At 31.3% G+C, this 22,259-nt stretch overlaps 1 protein-coding gene across 1 annotated transcript; it reads left to right on the top strand.

The window, feature by feature from the left end:
• Positions 1-946: 946 nt before the first annotated feature.
• LOTGIDRAFT_210615 (hypothetical protein) lies at positions 947-21,667 on the top strand (the record flags this gene model as incomplete). The annotated part of the gene is made up of 17 exons (XM_009063914.1): positions 947-1,225; positions 3,147-3,339; positions 3,878-3,990; positions 6,977-7,237; positions 13,997-14,180; positions 15,217-15,306; positions 15,827-16,012; positions 16,244-16,332; positions 16,643-16,847; positions 18,128-18,279; positions 18,734-18,962; positions 19,307-19,572; positions 19,794-20,136; positions 20,465-20,541; positions 20,744-20,884; positions 21,079-21,144; positions 21,410-21,667. The coding sequence occupies exons 1-17, from the start codon at positions 1,115-1,117 to the stop codon at positions 21,665-21,667; spliced, it is 2,964 nt and encodes a 987-aa protein (XP_009062162.1). The 5' UTR covers positions 947-1,114.
• Between the last annotated feature and the right edge of the window lie 592 nt (positions 21,668-22,259).

The following is a 22,259-nucleotide window of genomic DNA, read 5'->3' as shown; positions in this document are numbered from 1 at the left end:
AGCCCTAGTACCAGCTGGCTACCCCTATATACAATCAGTTATCCCTAATACAGCCAGTAAGCCCTAGTACCAGCTGGCTACCCCTATATACAATCAGTTATCCGTGATTCAAACAGTTAACCCTAGCACAACAAGCCAACTCTAGCACAACCAGCTTACTCTAGTACAACCAGCTTACTCTAGTACAACCATATATGAAGTACAGCCATCTATCGGAAGTAGGCTACAACCAGCTAACAAGTTTTATGGGTAATATAAATAAAGGGGAGATGAAGGGCCAGGAAACAATACATTATTAACGTTCGCTGGATTTACACCATAATCAAACATCTATATGACAATTCAAGTAATAATGCAAAAATAATTTTGCGCTTTAACCCAACGAATACCGTTTCATATGCCTCTGCTCAAATTTTTACACGGTCTTTATAACATGATATTTATAAAAATCACGGGCACGGGTGACGGGTCACAAAGCTTCTTCATCATTTGATTTGCATTTCGAAATCCATTATATGGAAACAGTATCTAACAAAATAAATCTCGCATGTCTCATTACATTACAATAAAGCTTCACTTACATTTTAATATACGAAAAGATATGCGTTTACCTGTAATATATATTACCTGTAAAATTTACCTGTACGATATTATATTTCAAACACAAATTACTCAACCTGAAAATTTATTCTCTTTAAATGATTTAATACACAAAAAGCTTTTATTCAATTTGGTCTCTACTTCCGTTGGTAGCCTTAATCTAATCACAATAATTTTATTATCGCTTTCTATCCAAATTTTACACCTATACTCCGCCTTGCTAATAATTTCCCAGCCCGAGTCGCTAGCTATAAACATTTTAAATGGGTGCGGGATTTCTTGTTTGCATATCAATCAACTAGCACGCATGCGCACTTCAGTTTGAAATGGGAGGTCGGTGAGGAATTGTAACACAACTTAGTAAAAGCTGGAAGTATTTTTAGACGTGTATACACCGTGTTATTGATAATATACGAATGTGATACATTTTAGTACTTTGTGTAGACATTATGACTTTCCTGATGTAAATGTGGAATTATATTAGATAGATAACTGTGGATTATATACGAGTAGAATGGCCCAGGTAAAAAGTCCGACCAAAGAAGACCGACAAAGGTTGAGTCAACAAATCCACCAATGGAATACCGATCATTACGATATTTTTGAACTGAGTCAGCCAAATGAGGTGAGAATAGACATCAAATATTTTTGAAAATAAGGAATATACATTTATTTTGTGATAGATTTACACGATTTTGCACTTTGACGGGATTATTTATGTTGTATCTACCTGTTGAAAATATTTGACCAGGTGACACAATTACGTGCGCGTCAACAACAAACCAAAATGGCCGACCTTGAAAAGCCAGATATATGAAATTAAATACAGGGGGATAACATCGTTTTTGGGTATTGCACAAAACTTGAAAGGCATCATTTAATCATTGAGCAAATTTCTGAATTTGAACATGGAAAATAAAAGTATTTTCACCTGTATGGATGACCTCATTATTGCAATTCTTCATGAATGATTCACCTGTTGTTGACACTAGGATGGCTGAGCTGTCCTCGGGTTCTCACTAAGCTTATATCTTAGTATAATGATACGTTTAGAGTTATATCATCTATTAAGAATGGTATCTTATAGAAAAAAAAAACAAAGACCTGATGAATGTCCCTTTTCATCTTCATTCGCATTTAAATGAATATATTTTAAATTTGGTAAACACAGAATCTTGTATTTAAATGGCTTCCTTTCATTATCAATATATAGAAGTGACATATTATACTGCTTCTCTAATGTATTACTTTATTCATAGAGTCAAGTGTACTGCCATTGTATTGAGCACTTGACTTTAAATTTCAGCTTTTGTCTTAATTTCAAGTAGAGAATCTTTCAAAATTAAATGCTTTCATGTAAAAATTGGCATTTGATTTGACAATAATGTATGCCCTGAAGCATTATTGTGAGATAAAATTGCCCATCTACAAGAAATTTAAAAATATAGTAATGAATGACACAGGTTGACTGTTGGTGTTGAAATGAAATTGGGTGTTATTTCAATTCTACTGTATGACTCCAGTAATGTTTGATGATCTCACTAATAATAATTACAGTCATATATAGATAAATTATTTACCAGATTTCCATTTTCTAACATTCCATTTCGATTAAGACAAGAGAGGGTTAGGAGGCATATACAGTACCTAGGGCTGGGTAAAATGATCGAAATATTGATAATCGTCTCTAGGAATTCATAATTTCGATTATCGATCATCAAATTCCATAATCGATTATATTTCAATTAAGCACTGTACCTATTAACAAGTAGTTATCTCTTCCACATAGGTTCCCTTCAAAACATAACTTACCATCTAAAAACTATAATAAACGATCAAAGCAAGAATATACTTCTATGAAGAAAAAATAACCCATAAAATTAAGAATTTTGGCATGTTCTTAATTTAGTATTTAGAGGGTTTCTCAATTGATTCATTTCGATTATTAATTGATTATTGATTGGTAGTCTGCCATTTATAATCAATCTCAATTTGGTGTTCAATACCAGGCTCTAACAGTACCTGTAGGCCTATCTCTTATGTGCCAGGCCAGTGCCTTATTTTGAGAACTTGCTAACACATCTATCATGAATTGTCTTGAGACTATACAGTAAATTTTTGTCTTAAAGATGGAGTCTTCAAAAATATTTGTTTAATCATTGATAGAGCTTGATATTTAGCTACCTTTGGCTTTTTGTGGGTACCATTTTCGCCACCTTAGGTTACTTAAGTATTTGTTAACCCATTGAACCCTAAGTGTAAATGGAAAAAAAACATCATGTATCTTGAACCTCAAGTAATAAAAGTAAAAGCGTATGACGTTAATGTTGTGTGACGTCACTTGGTAACGGCCTGTTTACTGTCAATGGGGTATATATGTTGCCGGTAAACTGGCTGCTAGGGTTTAAAGGGTAAATACTCTTGAGGGTAGTCTGAATTTGAATCTATTTTATATGACCATTTTCACACATGGTACACCTGCTTTAATTCTTCCTGCATGATATTATAATTCTCTACACTCAACACATTTCCTTTTTCTCTTACAGCTACTGGAGTTTCATGGTGTAGTCAGATTTTTCTTTCAAGGTGGTGGAGCTAACGTTTCAACAAAATGTATCCGTGTTTCGAGTACCGCTACAACAAGGGAAGTAATCGATGTTCTCATAGAAAAGTTTCGTCCCGATATGAGAATGTTGACACAGAGTCGTTATGCTCTATACGAAGTTCACGTCAATGGAGGTAGGTCATTTCTATCAAAGTTACCAGAAGGAATGAAAATTTGGTAACAAATTCACAGTGACCATTGTGAAATTTGGAGTATCGAGGGATAAATTTCTAAGTTTGTTTCGGATATGGAAATCAGAGCAAACACTTGGGTTTTGTGGATCATTTAGGTAGATATAAAAGGGATTATAAGGAGGTTTTCTGAACTCTGTGTAACAGGGACACTGATATCATCGATTTGTATTATCACTATTGCAAAAGCTGCAGGGTAACAGATAACAATTGGATTAGTACAAATCGATGCTATCAGTGTCCCTGAGGTGCAGAAAAAAACCTCTTTACTATCCCTTTAATCCTCAAAGTTGATTGAGTTTATGATTATGATGTAAAATGGCATCATGACTTCTATGAAATATTCTAAGTTATGTTCAGAATCCTGTCATAACTTGTTTTTAGTGCATTACATTCCTGAGGAATGCTGCAAGATAACTTTTTTCCCTGCATCACAATTTGCTTAATTGTATCTTAATGTGTGACATTTTTAATATTGTAGAGGAGCGAAGATTATTGCCTGAAGAAAAACCCCTATTTGTTCAACTTAACTGGGGTAAAGATGTTCGAGAGGGAAGATTTCTGTTAAAAAATGAAGATGAACCAACAATAAGGGTAAGGATGATGTCTTAAATTAGAATAACAAAATATGATTGGCAGATACCAACTTGTATCAGCGTAGCAACAAAATTTTCTCCATTTTTATGAATGTTTAGTTCCTATGATATGCTCTTAAACATTAAGTTTGCGAGGGGGGGAGGGGGTGTTAATACCCATCTTCAAAGAAGTTTTTAGCAGAATCTGAAGTTACTGATTCCACTGGAAATTAAAAGACATGTAGGCCCTATTGTGCATTTGAGATATATTTCAAAGTGAGCAGGTCAAAGGTCAATTTAATAAAGTAGCATTCCTCTAACTTGTTAATAAGATTATAATCCATGATGTAAAATTATCTAATTAAGCTGTAGGTGTTAATATGAAGTGTTCAGTTATAATTAGTCATGCCCATTCAACCTTCCCTCTTCAATAGCCATAATAATACAGATTATAGACATACACCCCAGGGCTAAACTTACCTTTAATCTAGGAGAATTCAAACATTTCTAGCTATGTTTTCATTATGCCATTATCATGTTGCTTATTAATTAGAAATTTAATCAATGATAATCCCCAAATTTCCAGCTATGTTTTCAACATTTAATGAATTTAAATCAGATTTACTCTGCATGTTAGAAAAAGAAAACTTATTGAGTTATTGGTAGGGCAGTTGGGGCAAACTCACACTGGTTCATCATAGTACACACACTTGACAATTTCCTTGAACATAAAAAGGTTTACACTGCCAAAATCATGTGACCATGTGACAATCTCAAACATTTTGAATTAATATCCAATGAAGTTTTTGTTTGCCTTTTTTTCAAAATTGCAAATAGCAAGTTAAAAATTGCCACCTTGGCACTGTGGATTGCTATAGATTTTTCACTGTGGGCCATTTGATCCTAATGTTAAATATGTGACCTCACAGTTGTTCTTTTACATAGAATGGACAGACCCTTCCCGGAAAATATTGAACATTTATATCTGTTACATCTTGAAATATAGGTGTGTCTATAATCAGTTCAAGACTTATAATTGTCTTGTTTATGTATCCATAGATTATAATTGTTAGATGAGTGTTGGTCAGAATTGTTATCATCTAGAGATAAAAGATGTAGCTATGATTGATAATACATAGTTTGAGTGAAATCATTCTATGTATCAATGTGATTGGTCAATTTTATCAATTTTTTGGATTAGATTGAAATTAGCTCAAAATCTTTTGTAGTATAATTGTTGATTGTATCATTTTAAATGTCTAAAGATATAAATAATAGAAAAAGACTTAACATTTATAGATTTTATTGAAACAGATTAAAGAGTTAAAACAATGATTAATATTATGAGTAATGGAAATTGCATAATTTTTTTTTTTTTATCAGAAATGATAATTTACAAAAAATAAATACATATATCCAGATGGTGAAAATCAGTATGGAGGCCTACTATTATATATGATTAATATTAGTCTCATTCAATAATGATCCTTCCTTATATGGTAAAACTGGACTGTAGGGTAAAGGAGGCTATATTAATCAGAGATGATTGAAAACTATGTTAGTTATGAAATTAATGATCTACTTATAGACTAGGTCAAGCGTATCATTGGGATATTTTTACCTCTAAAGATAGAGAGCATTAAAATAGTATTTGTTATAAAACATGGTTTAAAACAGAGCTTATCTTGTCGTTATATACTTCAATGAACATTTTATTTTCAAACTAAACATGTCTTTATTCATTTAAATCAATATGTGCACATTGATGCGTAGGTCGTTTGAAATTAAGAGATAAAAGCTCGGTAATGAGCTAATTACTGTGCTTATTAGATATGAACTATTTCAGTACGTGAGATATATTCTTGCTGCCCTGAAAAGTTTCCCCTTTGCATACTACATTGCTGATTTGCATTAGCCCTATCAGCACCAGAAAAGCAGTATGCAAAACTTATTTTGGTTTTCTTTCACAGATTTAAGTTGTAAATACTCTTTCATGTCTTGTCAAACTCAAATGCCTCCAGTTGTATAAAGCAATTTGTCAATCCAGTAAATAGCTATGTCTTTGAAGCAAAAGTCTTGAATAAGATGGTTAGGTTCATAGTAAATGAATGTTTTTGAACAATTAAGGTGGTAATGCTTTGTGACTGTAAATCTGGGCTTGGTTGTAATAGCCAAAGATTTGAAGACTTGAAATTCCTTGAAGTACTCAGAATGATAGCCCATAAAGAAAGTTGTCCAATTACAATTAGTTCAGCTCTATTCACCTTGTTTTATTTCCTTGTGTAATAGGTTAGTTAGGGTTCTAGGAAAATATGTGATATTAGAAACCTTTGACACTATTAACCATGTGAATATTTTAAATGAGATGCTGCATGTTATTGATATTAAACAGCTAGTCATTTGAATGTTGACAATATTTCTACATTGTTCTCATATATTATTGTGATTAATCTGTCAAAATAACCTGTTTCTATCAAATTCAACATTACATACAGTTTTGTCGCTTTATGTAAAATTTGATTCTATACGGCCCAAAATATATGCTTTGTTTCATTACTCTGTAACCTAAAACTGTCCTTCTGCATTCAAATATGCATCATGTTATTCAAGGTGCATTCCATGTCAAGTGTACACAGTGTCCTGACACTAATATCTCATTTTCTTGTCATATTTTGACCATTTAATCACATAGTTGCAATAACTCACTACGAGGGGTTTCAGCCTTTAGGCTTGCCCCCAAAATTTGGGCTCCCCAAGTTGAGTACCATATCTCAGGCTGTAGTAGTACAAATTTGATAATATTGGTATCTAATTTACCTTGAGACATGGCCTCTATCATTTGGTTTAATATTGTAAAACAATGGGAAAATTTATGGGACATCAAGAAGAATTATTTGACCAAACATTTTTTTTTTTTCAGAGGCATCACTATTCAAATTTCTCTTTCTGTATGAATTAATTTTATCAGACATTGTAAATGAAATATTTTACGCTTTTCATTTCAGCAAGGACAAGAGATAGAAAGAGCACCACAAGGATTTAAAAGAAATTTATCAAAGAGAGAGAAGAAGGAATTAAAGAAGAAAAGAGAGAAAGAGAAGAAGGATGAAAAAACTGGTGTTGCTGAGAAATTGTATCATGATTTACCAGAGAATAGTTTTACTAGGAGTATATCAAACCCTGAAGCTGTGATGAGACGAAGAAGACAACAGAAATTAGAGAAGAAAATGGAACAAATGAGAGCTGAAGAAGGAAGATCTGATGCCGTGGAAACAACTTGTAAGTTTGATTATTTATTATAAAAAGGGTCCTAGAGGTTGTTCTTTGATGATTAAATTCCAGGCACTGTAGGAATTCAAGATTTGCTGATATAGGCATATTATCAAGATTGTAACTAATTTGTGAAAAGATTTATAATATAGAGGTGTATCTCCAAATATTACTTGAATTGGTATATCTCTGAATATCTTTAAGTGTTTGTAAAATATTGAAGTGGCAGCATTTTTTATCAGTACCTGACATACAATTATTCTATCAGGAATTTTAAGATTAAAATATATATAAAAAACTATACATTTCATTGTTTTATCCAAGATAAGCAATCTTGTTTAAAATCATGCTCAAATAAAATTCAAATGAAGAAAACACCAGTAGGCCCACCTTAATAACCTTCAAACAAACAATAAACCTTTTATAATTAATTATATATATCACTGAGAGGAACCTGTCTTGTTTAATGGTCTACCTATTAATAATGGTGTTAGTATTCTACTAAAACTCTCCTGGCATTTTACCTCCTGAGGGCATAGAATATGGCATGTTCTGATTTTATACAGACTTTCAGGTTCTTGTCTAAATTCTGAGGGCAATATTTTGATTTATGTAAACAGTCAGCATTCAGCTAAACCAGAAAAACTTTTAGATGGGGAAGGGGTTGAGCTTTGAAGCATTAAAGAAACCCACGTCTATCCGAAAAGTTTAAAAAAGCATCCATACTGTAGGCTACCTGGTGTTTTTAGAAATGAAAGATATGAAATAATAAATGATAATGCTATAACTATGTGAACTCTTTAAAAGGAATGTCAAGTGGACGAACAGAATCACATAGTGAAATCCATTTTTTGTAGATATAATTATCATATAAACACTCTGAAGCTAGAAGTATTGCATTGCTCCATATATTATATTTTAAACTCAAGCTATGATGAAAAGGCATTAAATTTTGATATTTTAATAAGAGATTTCTCTAACTTTTTGTGAAACTTGATAACTTTATACACAAAAACTGTCCAGGGTTGTCAAGTATAATAAAAATTGTTATGCTATTTCTACTTCAGCTAAATATCAACTTATTCGTGCATTCTTTTCTGCTTCTAGATTATTATATAGATATATTTCAAAATATAGTGCCAAGTAAATTGATGCATAAGTGAATTCAGATAGTAACATTAAAAAGTATATCATCTTTAAGCAAACAGGATTAGAAAATAGTTTGAACAAATTAGTAAATAACAAGTAAACAGTTAACCTTTAAGATCAGTAAAGACCTGTATACACTAAATATAATCTAACTATTGAATGACAAGGAAATGACTTTATCATTGAAGGGAAGCATCTTTTTTTATGGTAACAAATAGATTATTTCCTGCCTGTTTGCATGTTTTAAAAAGATGTTAAACTTCCCATAATGCAAACTGAATAATACTGTTGTATTAATAAGGATATTCAAAAAAAAAAATGTCTTAGATAATTTGAATTAAACTCACAGATAATGATTAGCCAGAAATTAATAGCTAAAGTATGGAAATGTAATGATGTAACAAATGATGTAACTATGATCTATTAGACCTTGCCATTCAATTTATGTTATATCTTTCATGCAATTTAAGACAAGTGTGCTCAAACCGGTATACATATGCAAAATGTTTGCATTTATAATACAACCAAACTATTTTGGTTAAATTACAATAGAAAGGATTAAGTCAGTGTGAAAGTAGCTTTAATAGTAAAAGTGTGAGAATGTATGAATGTAACACCCAGTGATTGAAGTATGCAAGTTGACTTGTGGACATGTCTTGACTGAAGCTAGGGTCACACTACCTGTACCTTTTACTATATAATTACAATAACACTCTTGTTCTCACTCAATAAATACCTTAAGGAATGACTACAAAAATAAAGACCTTGTCAAGAATTGAATAGAAAGTAGAAAAATGTGAACAAAGTCAAAGTTATTTATTTCTTATAAGCTAATCTGTAAAGGTTACAAACTTAGTACACATTGTTATTCATAAAAAAATATATTAGTGCATTTATGAATTGTTGAATAATTTTTTGAATAAGTCCATATTGGTTGGCTTGTAACTCACAATGTAATGGTATACTGAATAGTTTTATAATAGTATATATTAAAGTATACCTTTATATTAAATACCGGTTGAACCTTTCTTAAAATTCTCATCAACTTGTATGTCTTTGCAAACATATAGGTCGAGCTTATACATTATATAATATGGAAAAAAATACGCAGAAATTGGTTTGTCACAAATATTCCAAAAAACAATGCCATTGCATCTTTCAGAACAAATTTCAATTTTCCTTTTTTGTGACATGAACAAAGTAGGAAATCTGGAAATATCTCAGAAACCAAAATTAACACAGCACATTCTGTTATATTATATAAGAGTCTAGGTTGTAATTAAAACTTTACTAGATAGAGTTAAAATAACTGACATTCCTTGTCTCTGACCCTGAACACAATAGTTAGGTTATCAGTGGTTAATTGTTGGGACCAGGCAGATAAGACAGAGTGATTCAAACCATGTAGAACCATGGAGGGTTACATTACTTAGAGAATTAGAACATCTAAACTACTCAATTTTATTTGAATATACTTTTATATAGGAAGAAGGGGGTTGCTAATTTAAGGTTCAGGGTTCAATTCCAGCTTAGGCATATTTTTCAGTTGATGTAGGTCTCCCTGTCACTAAAGTAGGCCAGAGGTGCTGACACACAAAAAAGGGTGCTCAAGGGTTTGAACATATGAGATCCCTAAACAGTTTTTTCTGGTTTATTCAGTATTTACTTGTCTGGTCACAAAAAAATGAAAACAAAATACAGCTTGTCTCACATTTTTCTTTAGATATGACAGTCCAACATTTGTGCCAGTATAAGAAAGGGATTTTTTCAGTAGACAAACTTTTAAACTGCTATGTAATGATTTGTTTACTGGGTATAGAATAATTCAGCACACTAATATATGTTTATATACAGTTTCTGATAGGATTACTACAAAAAATTCATAAAGCTTCATCTTTAAGGAACTGAACTTCTGTGTTACTGTTAGGCTGAAATCTAGTACTAGTATAAACTATTTATAATTTTAATTTTTTCAACATCTGTATTGTTTAAACAGAACTTCCTGATGATAGACAGAATTTAAATTAAAATCATGATACATTTATAATAGGTTAGAATACCGCATGTGCTTCATTGTCTAAATAGCTAGTTTGATATTTAATAATCAAGGTAGAGGAACTGATCTAAGTGATTTGATTCAAAAAAGCAGTTGTTTTTTTTCCTTGAAGCATTCACTGTCTTTGATTTGTTAGCTTTAAGATGATTGGACAAAAATAAATACAGAAATTATGGATTTAATTATGACTTTTTTTTATGGTAAACATGATTGTCTTGCTAAATATACTTCTGTATCCACTGGTCGTATAGAAAGAGACTTCAAACTATCTATATTATTGACAGTGAAGAAAATTCAACTGGATTTTATTGAAAATGTTTGAATGCATTTGAATATAGGCTTACATACATGTACTCTCTATATTATGTTGTTTTCTACATTTAATCTTTTCAATGCACCAAAACTTCTCTACTCACTTTATTCCTGATATTAAAGACAATTCAAATATAAAGTTGAACTTTTGAACCTGGAGAGTAAAAGGGGATTGATTGCCATCAAAGTTGGAATTGGTAGGAATATATTTTCAAGATGTTGGTCAATGCCAGTTAACAGACCCTATTGTTGTTTTACTTGACCTTATCTTAACATGCTAGCATTGTTTATGTGCATGTGTTGTAGATAATGGTTTCAACTGACCACAGTAACTGACCATAACACAAGATAACATATTGACCACATTGCTCTTTGATACTTTACATGTTGACCTTTGACCTTCTGTTTGACACTCTGTAAAATATGTGACAGATATGTTTTGAGAATTTCAAATGAGCTATGAATGTAGGACATGTATGAAAACATAAGACCCTGTTTAGCATATTTGCCTGTATGTTGTGGTCAGAATGGATTGCAGATAGATAATACTTTATTGATTTGCTCTCTTAACTGACAATAGTAAACCCTACACAAATAGCTTTTTTCATTGATTGATAAATCACATTTCCAGCAGTTTTCATTGATTATTATGACAAATGTGTCATTTGTTATTAAACCTATACTAAGCTAAACTGTTTCGCCAACAGATTGATGACTTTGATCAATAAGACCAGTCAATGATGGTTGGGGAATAAGTCCTGAACTGGTTGTAAGATAATTCAGTAATAGTTCACTTATAGAAATCTGATTAGACATTATTATTATAAATTAAAAGACCACATCAAGCTGAATGTTTTATGATTATCTTAAAGTTAGGATGTTCTAAATAACAACATTTCTTATACACATTGTCAGTTTAATTCATATTAATAGTCAGTTAATATATATCTCTGTTTTCATTATCTCTATAATCCATACACTTAAAATAAACTTGATTGAACTCAAGTGTTATAGAGTTGACTAGATTTATAACCTTGACCACAAACTGTGCATATGAAGTAACTCTCCAGTCTCCAAGAGATTCCATGCTGTCTGCTATCAATATTGTGTGGAATCACACCTGACCACAGGTTCTTGAGATTATAGACTGTTAACAGAATGCAGGCTGATATATTAGATAAACAGTACATTCTTATGTAAATAAATGTTAAAAATGGATATCCCGATTCCAAAGTCCTTCTATAAAATGCAAGTGACATTTCATGCTCTACACGAGAGTTTATTCTTTATTTAGGACACCTAGTGTCACTCTAATGGAATATTTAAATGTTTACTTTACAAATTTAATCTGATTTTCAACATCGGTTTGAAAAAATGTCCATCAATGAATCCTGCTGTCCTACTACATTAGATTTGATGTAAATATTTTCTGTGGGAATCTATCTTTAATGTCTAGTAGGTAAAATATGTCTTATCATTATTAGTATTGTAAACACACACATTCCTTCTTCATACATTGTTCCTTAAAATATCATGTCAGATAGGAATTTATTGTTTCAGTTCACATCAATTCAATCAGAATCTTTCTAGTTCAAACAACTGACAGCTCAGCAAAACATTTATATTTTATCATTGCAATGTGACCAATCATCATTATTAAATAGACAATAATCAGAATATTTTCAATGTTAAAATACTGCTCAATACATCAATTGTAGAGCAATATAGAAATACCACTGTTAAAATACTGCTCAATACATCAATTGTAGAGCGATATAGAAATACCACTGTTAAAATACTGCTCAATACATCAATTGTAGAGCGATATAGAAATACCACTGTAAAAATACTGCTCAATACATCAATTGTAGAGCGATATAGAAATACCACTGTTAAAATACATCAATTGTAGAACGATATAGAAATATCACTGTTAAAATACTGCTCAATACATCAATTGTAGAGCGATATAGAAATACCACTGTTAAAATACTGCTCAATACATCAATTGTAGAGTGATATAGAAATACCACTGTTAAAATACTGCTCAATACATCAATTGTAGAGTGATATAGAAATACCACTGTTAAAATAGTGCTCAATACATCAATTGTAGAGTGATATAGAAATACCACTGTTAAAATACTGCTCAATACATCAATTGTAGAGCTATATAGAAATACCACTGTTAAAATACTGCTCAATACATCAATTGTAGAGCTATATAGAAATACCACTGTTAAAATACTGCTCAATACATCAATTGTAGAGCTATATAGAAATACCACTGTTAAAATACTGTTTAATACATCAATTGTAGAGTGATATATAAATAGACATAGCATCAAATATCATTACAATTTATCATTAAAACTAATAATCAATCTTAAGATTCTTGTTTCCATAACATATCAGCAACTGAAACTGCATACTCTGTAGATAAAATGTTTGATATGATGATTCTATATATTGGGATATTGCAGTATCTGACTTGTGATATTCAGAGTAATTTTGAATACTTTGCAAATAGTAATAATATTTTGCTAATTTTGCATGAACTGCCCAGATCTCAGAAATTGTTTATTTGCATTGAGCAATATCGTATCCTGTCTGATAATTTCAAACTCTGAATAACTAGTATAGTATGTATCAGTTCTTCTGCTTTCAAATTCTGATTGAAGTAAGTAGTTAGAATAATGAAGTATTAGTCATAACCTAGATTCTATGCCAAAATATTTGTTGTTATAAAATTCTAGACTAAGATAGTTATATAACCAGACAACTATTGATGCCAACTGCAATAATTTGAGAATTTCTTAGAAATACGTTTAGAAAAAATTATGTAGAAACACTTATACCTGAGAAAGTAACCTTAATAAAAATAACTTTGAATGAGAGGCGTATTCATTCTGCCAAAATTGAAAAAAAACCTTCAGATAACAAGATACTTATTTGTTTTTTTTCTTGCAAATGTTTTTTATCTTCTAACTTTTGAAGCATGGTGCCTGTTTCCAGATTAATTTAATGCTTTGATTTTCTGAGGTTTCTATTAGCTGAATTTTGATTCTACTCTAGACATTAAGTGGAACTGTGAATCTTTGCTTCCTGCCAAAAAAGTATGTGGATTGCCGATAGTGTGTGATGTCTACATCAAATGCTTTAACTTTATAGCTTTGAGTTAGATGTATTTTATGTTTTTTCACCTAGAAGCATTTAAAGTGTGCTTTAGAATACTCAGACTACATTAATTTCTATTCTAGGTGGAACATTAAAGATATATGGTGAATCTGTGAGACCTGATGTACCTTATAAAACATTACTATTATCAACTGGTGATACATGTAAAATGGTGGTTAAAGAAGCTTTAGAGAAATATAGTTTACCTAATGAAGATCCTGAAATATACTGTTTGTTCCAGGTTGGTTTTTTGAATTTTTCGAATATGACCATGCTGAAATCACATTAAGTTGACATCCTTCATACTATAATAACAGATAGTTCTAAGTTTTAAAATCTATACAAACTTCTGGAAAGTTCAAAATTGCCAACAAGACATAATGATCAAAATGTCATCTGTACTTTTGACTTAGATCATTTGAAGCTTAAAACTTGATCGTGTGTTTTTTGTGTACATGAATAGCAAATATGCCCTTAACAATGTAACAAAATATGATCCACAGAATGTATCAAAACAATAACCATTGTTAAAGTTGTGTAGCATTGCATTAATAATTACTCATTACCTAGACCAACCAAGTAATTTAAAGCAAGAGTTTGTCCTTTGTTGACTTCTGTAGTTATGTTAAAAGGTTAAATCAATATAATAAGTTATAAGATAGAAGATAACACTTATACAGAATAAATAAACACTTGATAGCATTATAATATTAGTTTTATAATTATCTACATAGCAATATCATTATTATATTCAATATCTCTATTATGGTTGTTTTGAAATTAATTTTACTGTTTAACAGTGTTAATAAACATTGAATATTAGAATAATTATAATTGGTATTATTGAAGTTTGACAGCCTATGATGAAACTAAATAATTAAGTTTTGAATTCAGTTAGACTCATGGAGCAACAGCCTTATGTAGTTGCCAAAAACAAATCTTTATTTAAATAACATATAAATATAGTCTAATGTCCTGACCTCAGAAAAATAGTTTGTACCTACCTTGTACCACCCCCTCATTTCTAAGAAAAACTTCATTCCCCATAACAGTTTTATTGTCAAAATTTTCATTTGTGGAAACCCTTCGTAGGAGACTTGCACCTATGACACTGATAACCCACAGTTATCCCTCCTGTGGTCTGCCCCCTTTTAATACCTCCAGTTGAAGGTTAGGACCTCTGTTCTGATGACAATGTTAGTACGCTTTTTTATTTAAGCAATCTGTTGTTACTTTATTAATTGCTGTTTATACAGGTATTACTGCCTCCTGGTGGTGTAGAATATCATGGTGGTACTGTAGGAGAAGAGAGGTTACTAGAAGATACTGAATGTCCTCTAGCTATAGTCATGCAACATCCTAAAAATAAAGGTAAGTCTGGACCCATTTCTCAAAAATATCTATGGTATTTCACACTTAAAATCAATTCTTATCTTCAGATTTTTTGGAGAAACAGTGCCCTGACAATTTTATAGCAAGTAATCCAGCTGAATAGTCATAAACAATAATGAAATATAACCTTCCACTGCATCTGGTTCTGAAATAGGTGGTGAACTTTCAATATATGAATTCAGGACAATTAAAGAAAGTGATCTCACCAAACAGTAACAGAAAGTGATGATCTTTTTAAAATGAATGACTATTTTCTATTAGCTTAAAAAACAAATTTGATAACAACTTTTTATAGGAATAATGTTAATTTCATTTAAGAAATTTAAATTTCATTTTCTGTTGTGTAAAAGTGGTTTGGAAGAATTGTAAATTATGTAGTCCTATCAGTGGATAAGTATTACTAATTGTTTCTTTCTTGTCTTATTTAAGATATGTATATTTATACTTATATACAAGTATGTATATTTGATATTCTTGCTATTAATTATGACTCTTGTAGGTCATATAATATTCCAACTACGTAGAAAACCAACAAATATGAAAAAGAAACAAAAGAGAGCAGTGTCACATGATGATTTAAGATCACACAGTAATAGGGAACCCAATGTTATGATACCCACAGATAGACTACCCTATTTACAAGAACTCAACTCTAGAGGTATGACATATCAAACTTACCTCTTTTGTGAAGAAGACTTTATTTTATTTCCGAGGCATACAATGTATTGTATTCTTGTATTCAGTATTGTGATTGTGTGTCTGTTATACACAAGACTGTTATCAGACTTTATCGTAATTCTATTTCTTTGCCATATAGATTTGAGGCATTTTTTAACATAACTGTGTGGCATGATCTGAAAACATTTGCTTCCTTATATTTCTGTTCAAAAACTGTTTATGTACTATTTATTTTCAGATGGACGAGGTAAAAGACATCATCTACCATTAAATGTTACAGAAATAGGAAGTGAGAGGTCGTTATCTAATAGTAACCAATACCTACAGGTTAGACCCTCGTTAGCACTTAATTAATAATTATTTCTCATATTTTTTTATATTTTTTTATCTTGAACATTTAAAAATCCCTTAATCTCTTCTAATTGTATATATTCAGTTTGTAATTTCTGTAATTTATGAAATACCTGTTTTAAAAATCTAAAGGTAATACATTTGCTATTTGAAAGAGTCTTATATGGAAAAGACATGCTCAGGATGTGAATAAATCAAATCTTAATCATCCTCTTGTACTGATGGATGTTAAAATCTTTGCTTATTGTGTCACTGGTCTTCATTCCATTCATTTCTTCTTTTATAGCTGGTATCCAATGATATTCAACCAAGACATTGTGTAGTAGCTCATACAGAAGGTATAGTAACAGTGACCCCCACAAGCCGAGATGCCGAGACCTATGTTGAAAATCAGAGAATATTTGAAACGACTATGTTAAAACATGGTATGATTGTACAGTTTGGTAAACATCATGTGTATAGATTTTATGATCCAAGATTTGATGAGGTGGGTGCAACCATATTGATTGGTATATTTCTGTGTTATATATTAGTATAAGTATCTCAAGGTTACAAACCAGGAGATCTATTGAAGCTCTGTTTGCTTTAGGCTGTTTGCTTTTACCTTTTACAACTGTTGTTTTATTTCAAGGCAACATTTGACTTGCCTACAATATTCACAAAATATTTTGTCTTTTCTTCAGTTACCTATTGTTATGAAGAAAATAAACCCTCTTTGTCTTTGAAACATTTTGCTTTATTAAACAGTTGAATATGAACTCAAATTGATGTTAAATGATGAAAAACCTCTAGCTGTGAGATGTTATTACCTTGCTAAGTCTAGTTAGAAGTTTTTTTGATGTTACATCTCTTCTTTTCATCAATAGAACTTTTTAATATTTTTTTTTCTCTCTTTTATTCTAGTTACCTCATGGTCATAATATGGTAGATGGTCCACTGAATACATCAGGCTATAGTCCAGGGAGACCACAGGAAACTAATTTTGATCATCCTGAACCAGTAAATAATCTCTCACCTAATCATCTACATAGAAAACCTGACTGGAATGATTTACAAAGGTCAGTAATCAGGATTTTTAAAGATTCTGTGATTTTGTCAAATTATTGCCCTCAAACATCATTTTCAGTCTACCATTTACACTTTTTTGAGATCATTCCCTGGAATTTTAGAATCAATTTAGTAAGATATATGGAGTAGCAAACTATTTTGTTATGTACGTACTACTATCCTATGTAGTTAACCATAAAAATATATCTTTAGGTCACCAGCTAGTCAGAGTCCTAAAGGATTATCACCTGGTATTAATCATATTGATAATGGTGATATTCTACCTGCATCATTAGACTTTAGAGATGATGGTAAGTAAATATTTATATTATGTTCAGTTTTTCTCCTCAAAGTAATTACAAAATCTAACAATTCTTTCATTGCAACTTCATTGAACTAAGTTTTCTGTAGCTTGATTTAAACTAACAGATGCTTCAAAGTGGAGTGGCCATTTAAAACGAAATTCTCCTTGTGTTTTCTTCTCAACTTTAATATTGAATGTGTCCTCATTTGATAAAAATGTTAATGCAATATGATTCAGAGTCCTATATAACAAATGAGTGATATTATAGTGTAATAGTAGGTTTATGATGTGAAGATTTTTTATTTTTTGTCAATTTGAGATCAGATATTCATAGATTTTCACATCATTAATTTACTAATTATTTAATCTATTTAATTTTATTACCAGCTGAAGATGCACTGTTATCAGCTGTTATATTAGATGTTAATAGTCGAGCTGTTCAGTTTAAATTGGCCTCTACCTATGCGTTATACATGGCCATGAGACATTTACTGAGCCAGAAATTTCAACGTCCTCAACGAACTACAGAATTTGTCAAGAAAATTTCTAAGCTAGTTCAGAGATCTATACAGGTAAGAAAAATTCAAGTCGTTACATAGATTTAAAAAATCCATTAGCTTGCCCTAATATTTCTCTAAAGACATTCCCATGGGCTGAATGTTAAACAGGTACTTGTGAATTGGGCCTTATTCTGACCCAGGTAAAATAAAGAATTTATTTGTTATTATAGTGGGCTAGTGCTTATCTATAGTGTTCACATACTTGAGAACATACCTTCCAGGACAATTGATTTGAAGGGAGCTTATATTCAAATTTATATGTAAGAGCAAGTAACCACACTTACATATTATTAAAGAATAGTGATATGAATATATTAAAGGACTTTGGTATATTGAGATGTATAATTTACAAGAGAAAATTTTAATAATAGATTAATCACCATGTCAGTTACATTTTATCCAAAGACTTTATGATGTTACCATGTTGACTTTTTCAGCATTTATTTTATTTCATTGTAAATTATAGGACCAGCATAATGATCCTACAGCTCTAGCCTTCTGGATGGCTAATGCCTCAGAAATACTACATTTCTTTAAAATGGACCATGATACAAGTCATTATAGTCCAGAAGCTCATGAGATGCTAGCTGAAGCTGTACAGATGGCCTTCCATCATCTAGTACGTTGTCTACAAGGTGATTTACAGAAAGTTATGACAGCATTTTTAAATCCCAGTGATTCAGTTGAAGATGAAGGTATGTGTTATACAAGGGAAACCTAAATTTTAATTTCTTAAAATTAAAGTTAATCAGTTTGCAATATGTATAAAAGCTCTCATGGAAATGCTCACCTGTCTGTTTTGATTGTAAATGAGTTTGATTTATGTAGACTGGACATTTTGAAAAAATTCTGACAGAGTTATAAATAGAAAATAGACAGATTTATTTCTGCTCATCGATATTTCTTTCACTGAAGCTCTAGTCTTTTATTCAGGAAAGTAAGATGTCAAGTCCATGGATAAAAAGGAAGGTTCAGGGAAGTTTATTCTCTTTTTCAGCTATGGAACAACAGAGATTTAATCCTAATAGACCAACATTAGGAGATGTAATAACAACATTATCAGCTGCTATGACATTATTAAGGAGATGTAGGGTGAATGCTGCTTTAACTATACAGTTATTTTCCCAGCTATTCCACTTTATTAATATGTGGCTGTTTAACATGATAGTATCAGAGCCCCAGTTACAGATGTGTACAGCTAAATGGGGTAACAGATTAAAGAGAAGATTGGGCAGGATTGAAGCCTGGGCTGAAAAACAAGGACTAGAACTAGCTGCTGATTGTCATCTTTGTCGCATAATTCAAGTAAGAACCCTAAATTTCTACCACATTAATTTTAAGTTTCTCATACACAGGGAGAAAGAAACCAGTATATTTTTCCAAGTCAAGATCTCAGGGATCCTACTCTTAATTTCTAACAGAACTTTACTAAATGGCAGAAGAAGAGGTGCATACTTATAAAACATTTGTAGATTACTTTCATTTTTTTATTATTCTGTATTAATATCGTATTTGACATTTTCCAGGCTGCTCATCTACTACAAGCTCCTAAAATGACAGCAGATGATATTACTAATATTAGTTCTACATGTTTTAAATTGAACTCAGTTCAACTGCGGTGTTTACTATCTCAGTATATACCTGAACCTAACGAACCACCCATATCACCAAACTTTATCAAGAAATTAGTAGAGATAGCAGAGAGTATGGCTGATCTGTCCACAAAATCAGAAGGTCGAGATGTTATGTTAGAAGAAGACCAGGATCTCCATCTACCATTTTTATTACCAGAAGATGGGTACTCGTGTGATAATATTCGTGGTATACCTAATGGGTTACAGGAGTTTATTAAACCTCTGTCTAATTCAGGTGAGACATGATGTAGTTTAAATATTGTCCAGAACAGATTGCGATATTTAATGATTTCAGTTTGTGCAATTGAAAAGTGAAGAAAAGTGGGACATAAACTTCCAATTAAGTTATAGATACAGACATGTAAATATATGATGATGAAGCTTCATTTCAACTATCAGAATTTAAATAGGATGACAATCAACAACAAATATACCTAGGAAACTTAAGAAGTCTCTTCACAAGTTCTCATGTACAGTTTTGACATATTGTATTTATATCCTTAAACTGTATGCAATAATGAAATATTATAAAGATATTTACTATAGATTGTATTCAATTGCAGGTATATGTCACATGATACCTAATAATAATTCTAGTGGTAGTTGGACTGTTTATATGGGAGAACCTAGATCACTCTCGGTAAGTAAATCATAAATCACAGACTTAATTCCTTTGAATACCTAATATCATTCTAACATTTTGCTTTTTGATTTACAATTTTTTATTATGATACAAAAATCACCATTTATGTATTTAGTTGTTGACAAAACAGAGACCAATAAGATTGTGTAATAACTTACTAGATCATCTGAATATATGAAAATTATTACATTACTTTCAGAGCACACCTCCTAAGAGCCAAGGTATGCCATCACCAGGGGCTCAAGTTCCTGGTCAGAATTTACCAAGAGAACCAGAAGTACAGACTGTTTCCTTTAAAAAAGTTGATAGAAGTATGGGCTTGAGTATAGTAGCTGCTGTGGTAAGCAAAATTCTTGAAAATCCAATCCATTGATAGAGCAGATGAAAAAAATATAATATGATTATAGATAGCATAGATAGATATTCTCCATAGCTTTTAGTTCAACCAACTGATTAGTTTGTCTTTATACTTTGAAAATCAAGGTATTGATAATTGAATGCTGTTATCAATGAACTCAATGAATCTATTTGTAGGGTGAAAATCAAAGAGAAAGAGGAATTTATGTTAAATCAGTAGTACCTAATGGTGCTGCAGCTTTGGTAAGTAGGCTATAATTGCAATAGTTGTAAACGTCTAAGCTTATGATATCAAATTTCCTGAATTTAACTTGAATTGCTTGACTGACTGAATAAAAGCTGTTGACTATTATGGATTGATTTGATTGATTGTGAATTTTTTGAATAACAAATTTTGACGTATATAAAGATTGATTTAATCCATTTTCAATGACAGTAAAAACATTGCCTTCATGTTTGTGTGATTAATCTGAATCTAAAAATTGTTTGATTTCTGTAAATTTTGTAGGATGGAAGATTACAGACTGGTGATCAGTTATTAGAAGTTGATGGTCGTAGTTTAGTTGGTGTATCTCAAGATACTGCTGCTCTATTGATGAGAGAAACTGGTGATAGAGTAACATTGAAAGTAGCTAAACAAGGTGCTATATATCATGGTCTAGCTACATTCTTAAGTCAAGCTTCACCAACTCTGGGCAGAGGTAAGGTTTTAAAACAATATATGATAATGGTTGAATCATTGGACAGTCACCTAATGTATCCTTGAAGAAAGTAATAGTATCAATGAAGTCTTCTATGGATGTTTTCTATACTTAATAGAGATATAATGATATAATGCTATTACAGTCTTAAAGAAAATATGTATGAGATGTAAATGACAAAATCAGGGAAATAGGAATTGAAATGTCTTAAAATGGCAAAGCCAGATTTCTTACAAATGCTAAGATTATAATGTTAGAAAGATGATGTTTCAATTCAATGAGAGTTAATTTTTCATATTTCAAGCTGCTATGACACCAACAAAAGGAGAAAACATGATGAATGGTAGGAGATCTATACAAGATGAGGCCCCACCTCCATATTCAGAAAATAGAGATCCAAGACTGGAAATATCTAGATCCCAATCCAGCCCTCGACCTCCTGTACAACAACAACCAATACCAACACAGAGAACACAGAAACCTCAACCAAGAAGTAAGTCTTCAAGATAACTATGAGTGCTTGTACTAAGGAATCAAGGGCAAGACATATTAGCAAGACACTTCAATGATGGACAAGGACATCTGAGAACCACATGCTTCCTAGTTAATCTGAATAATTACATGCAGCACACTTATCAAGTTTTCTTCTGTCAAGAA

The sequence above is a fragment of the Lottia gigantea genome (assembly GCF_000327385.1).
Source record: "Lottia gigantea unplaced genomic scaffold LOTGIsca_6, whole genome shotgun sequence".
NCBI lineage: Eukaryota > Metazoa > Mollusca > Gastropoda > Lottiidae > Lottia > Lottia gigantea.
This window is presented reverse-complemented; position numbering and strand designations above follow the sequence as displayed.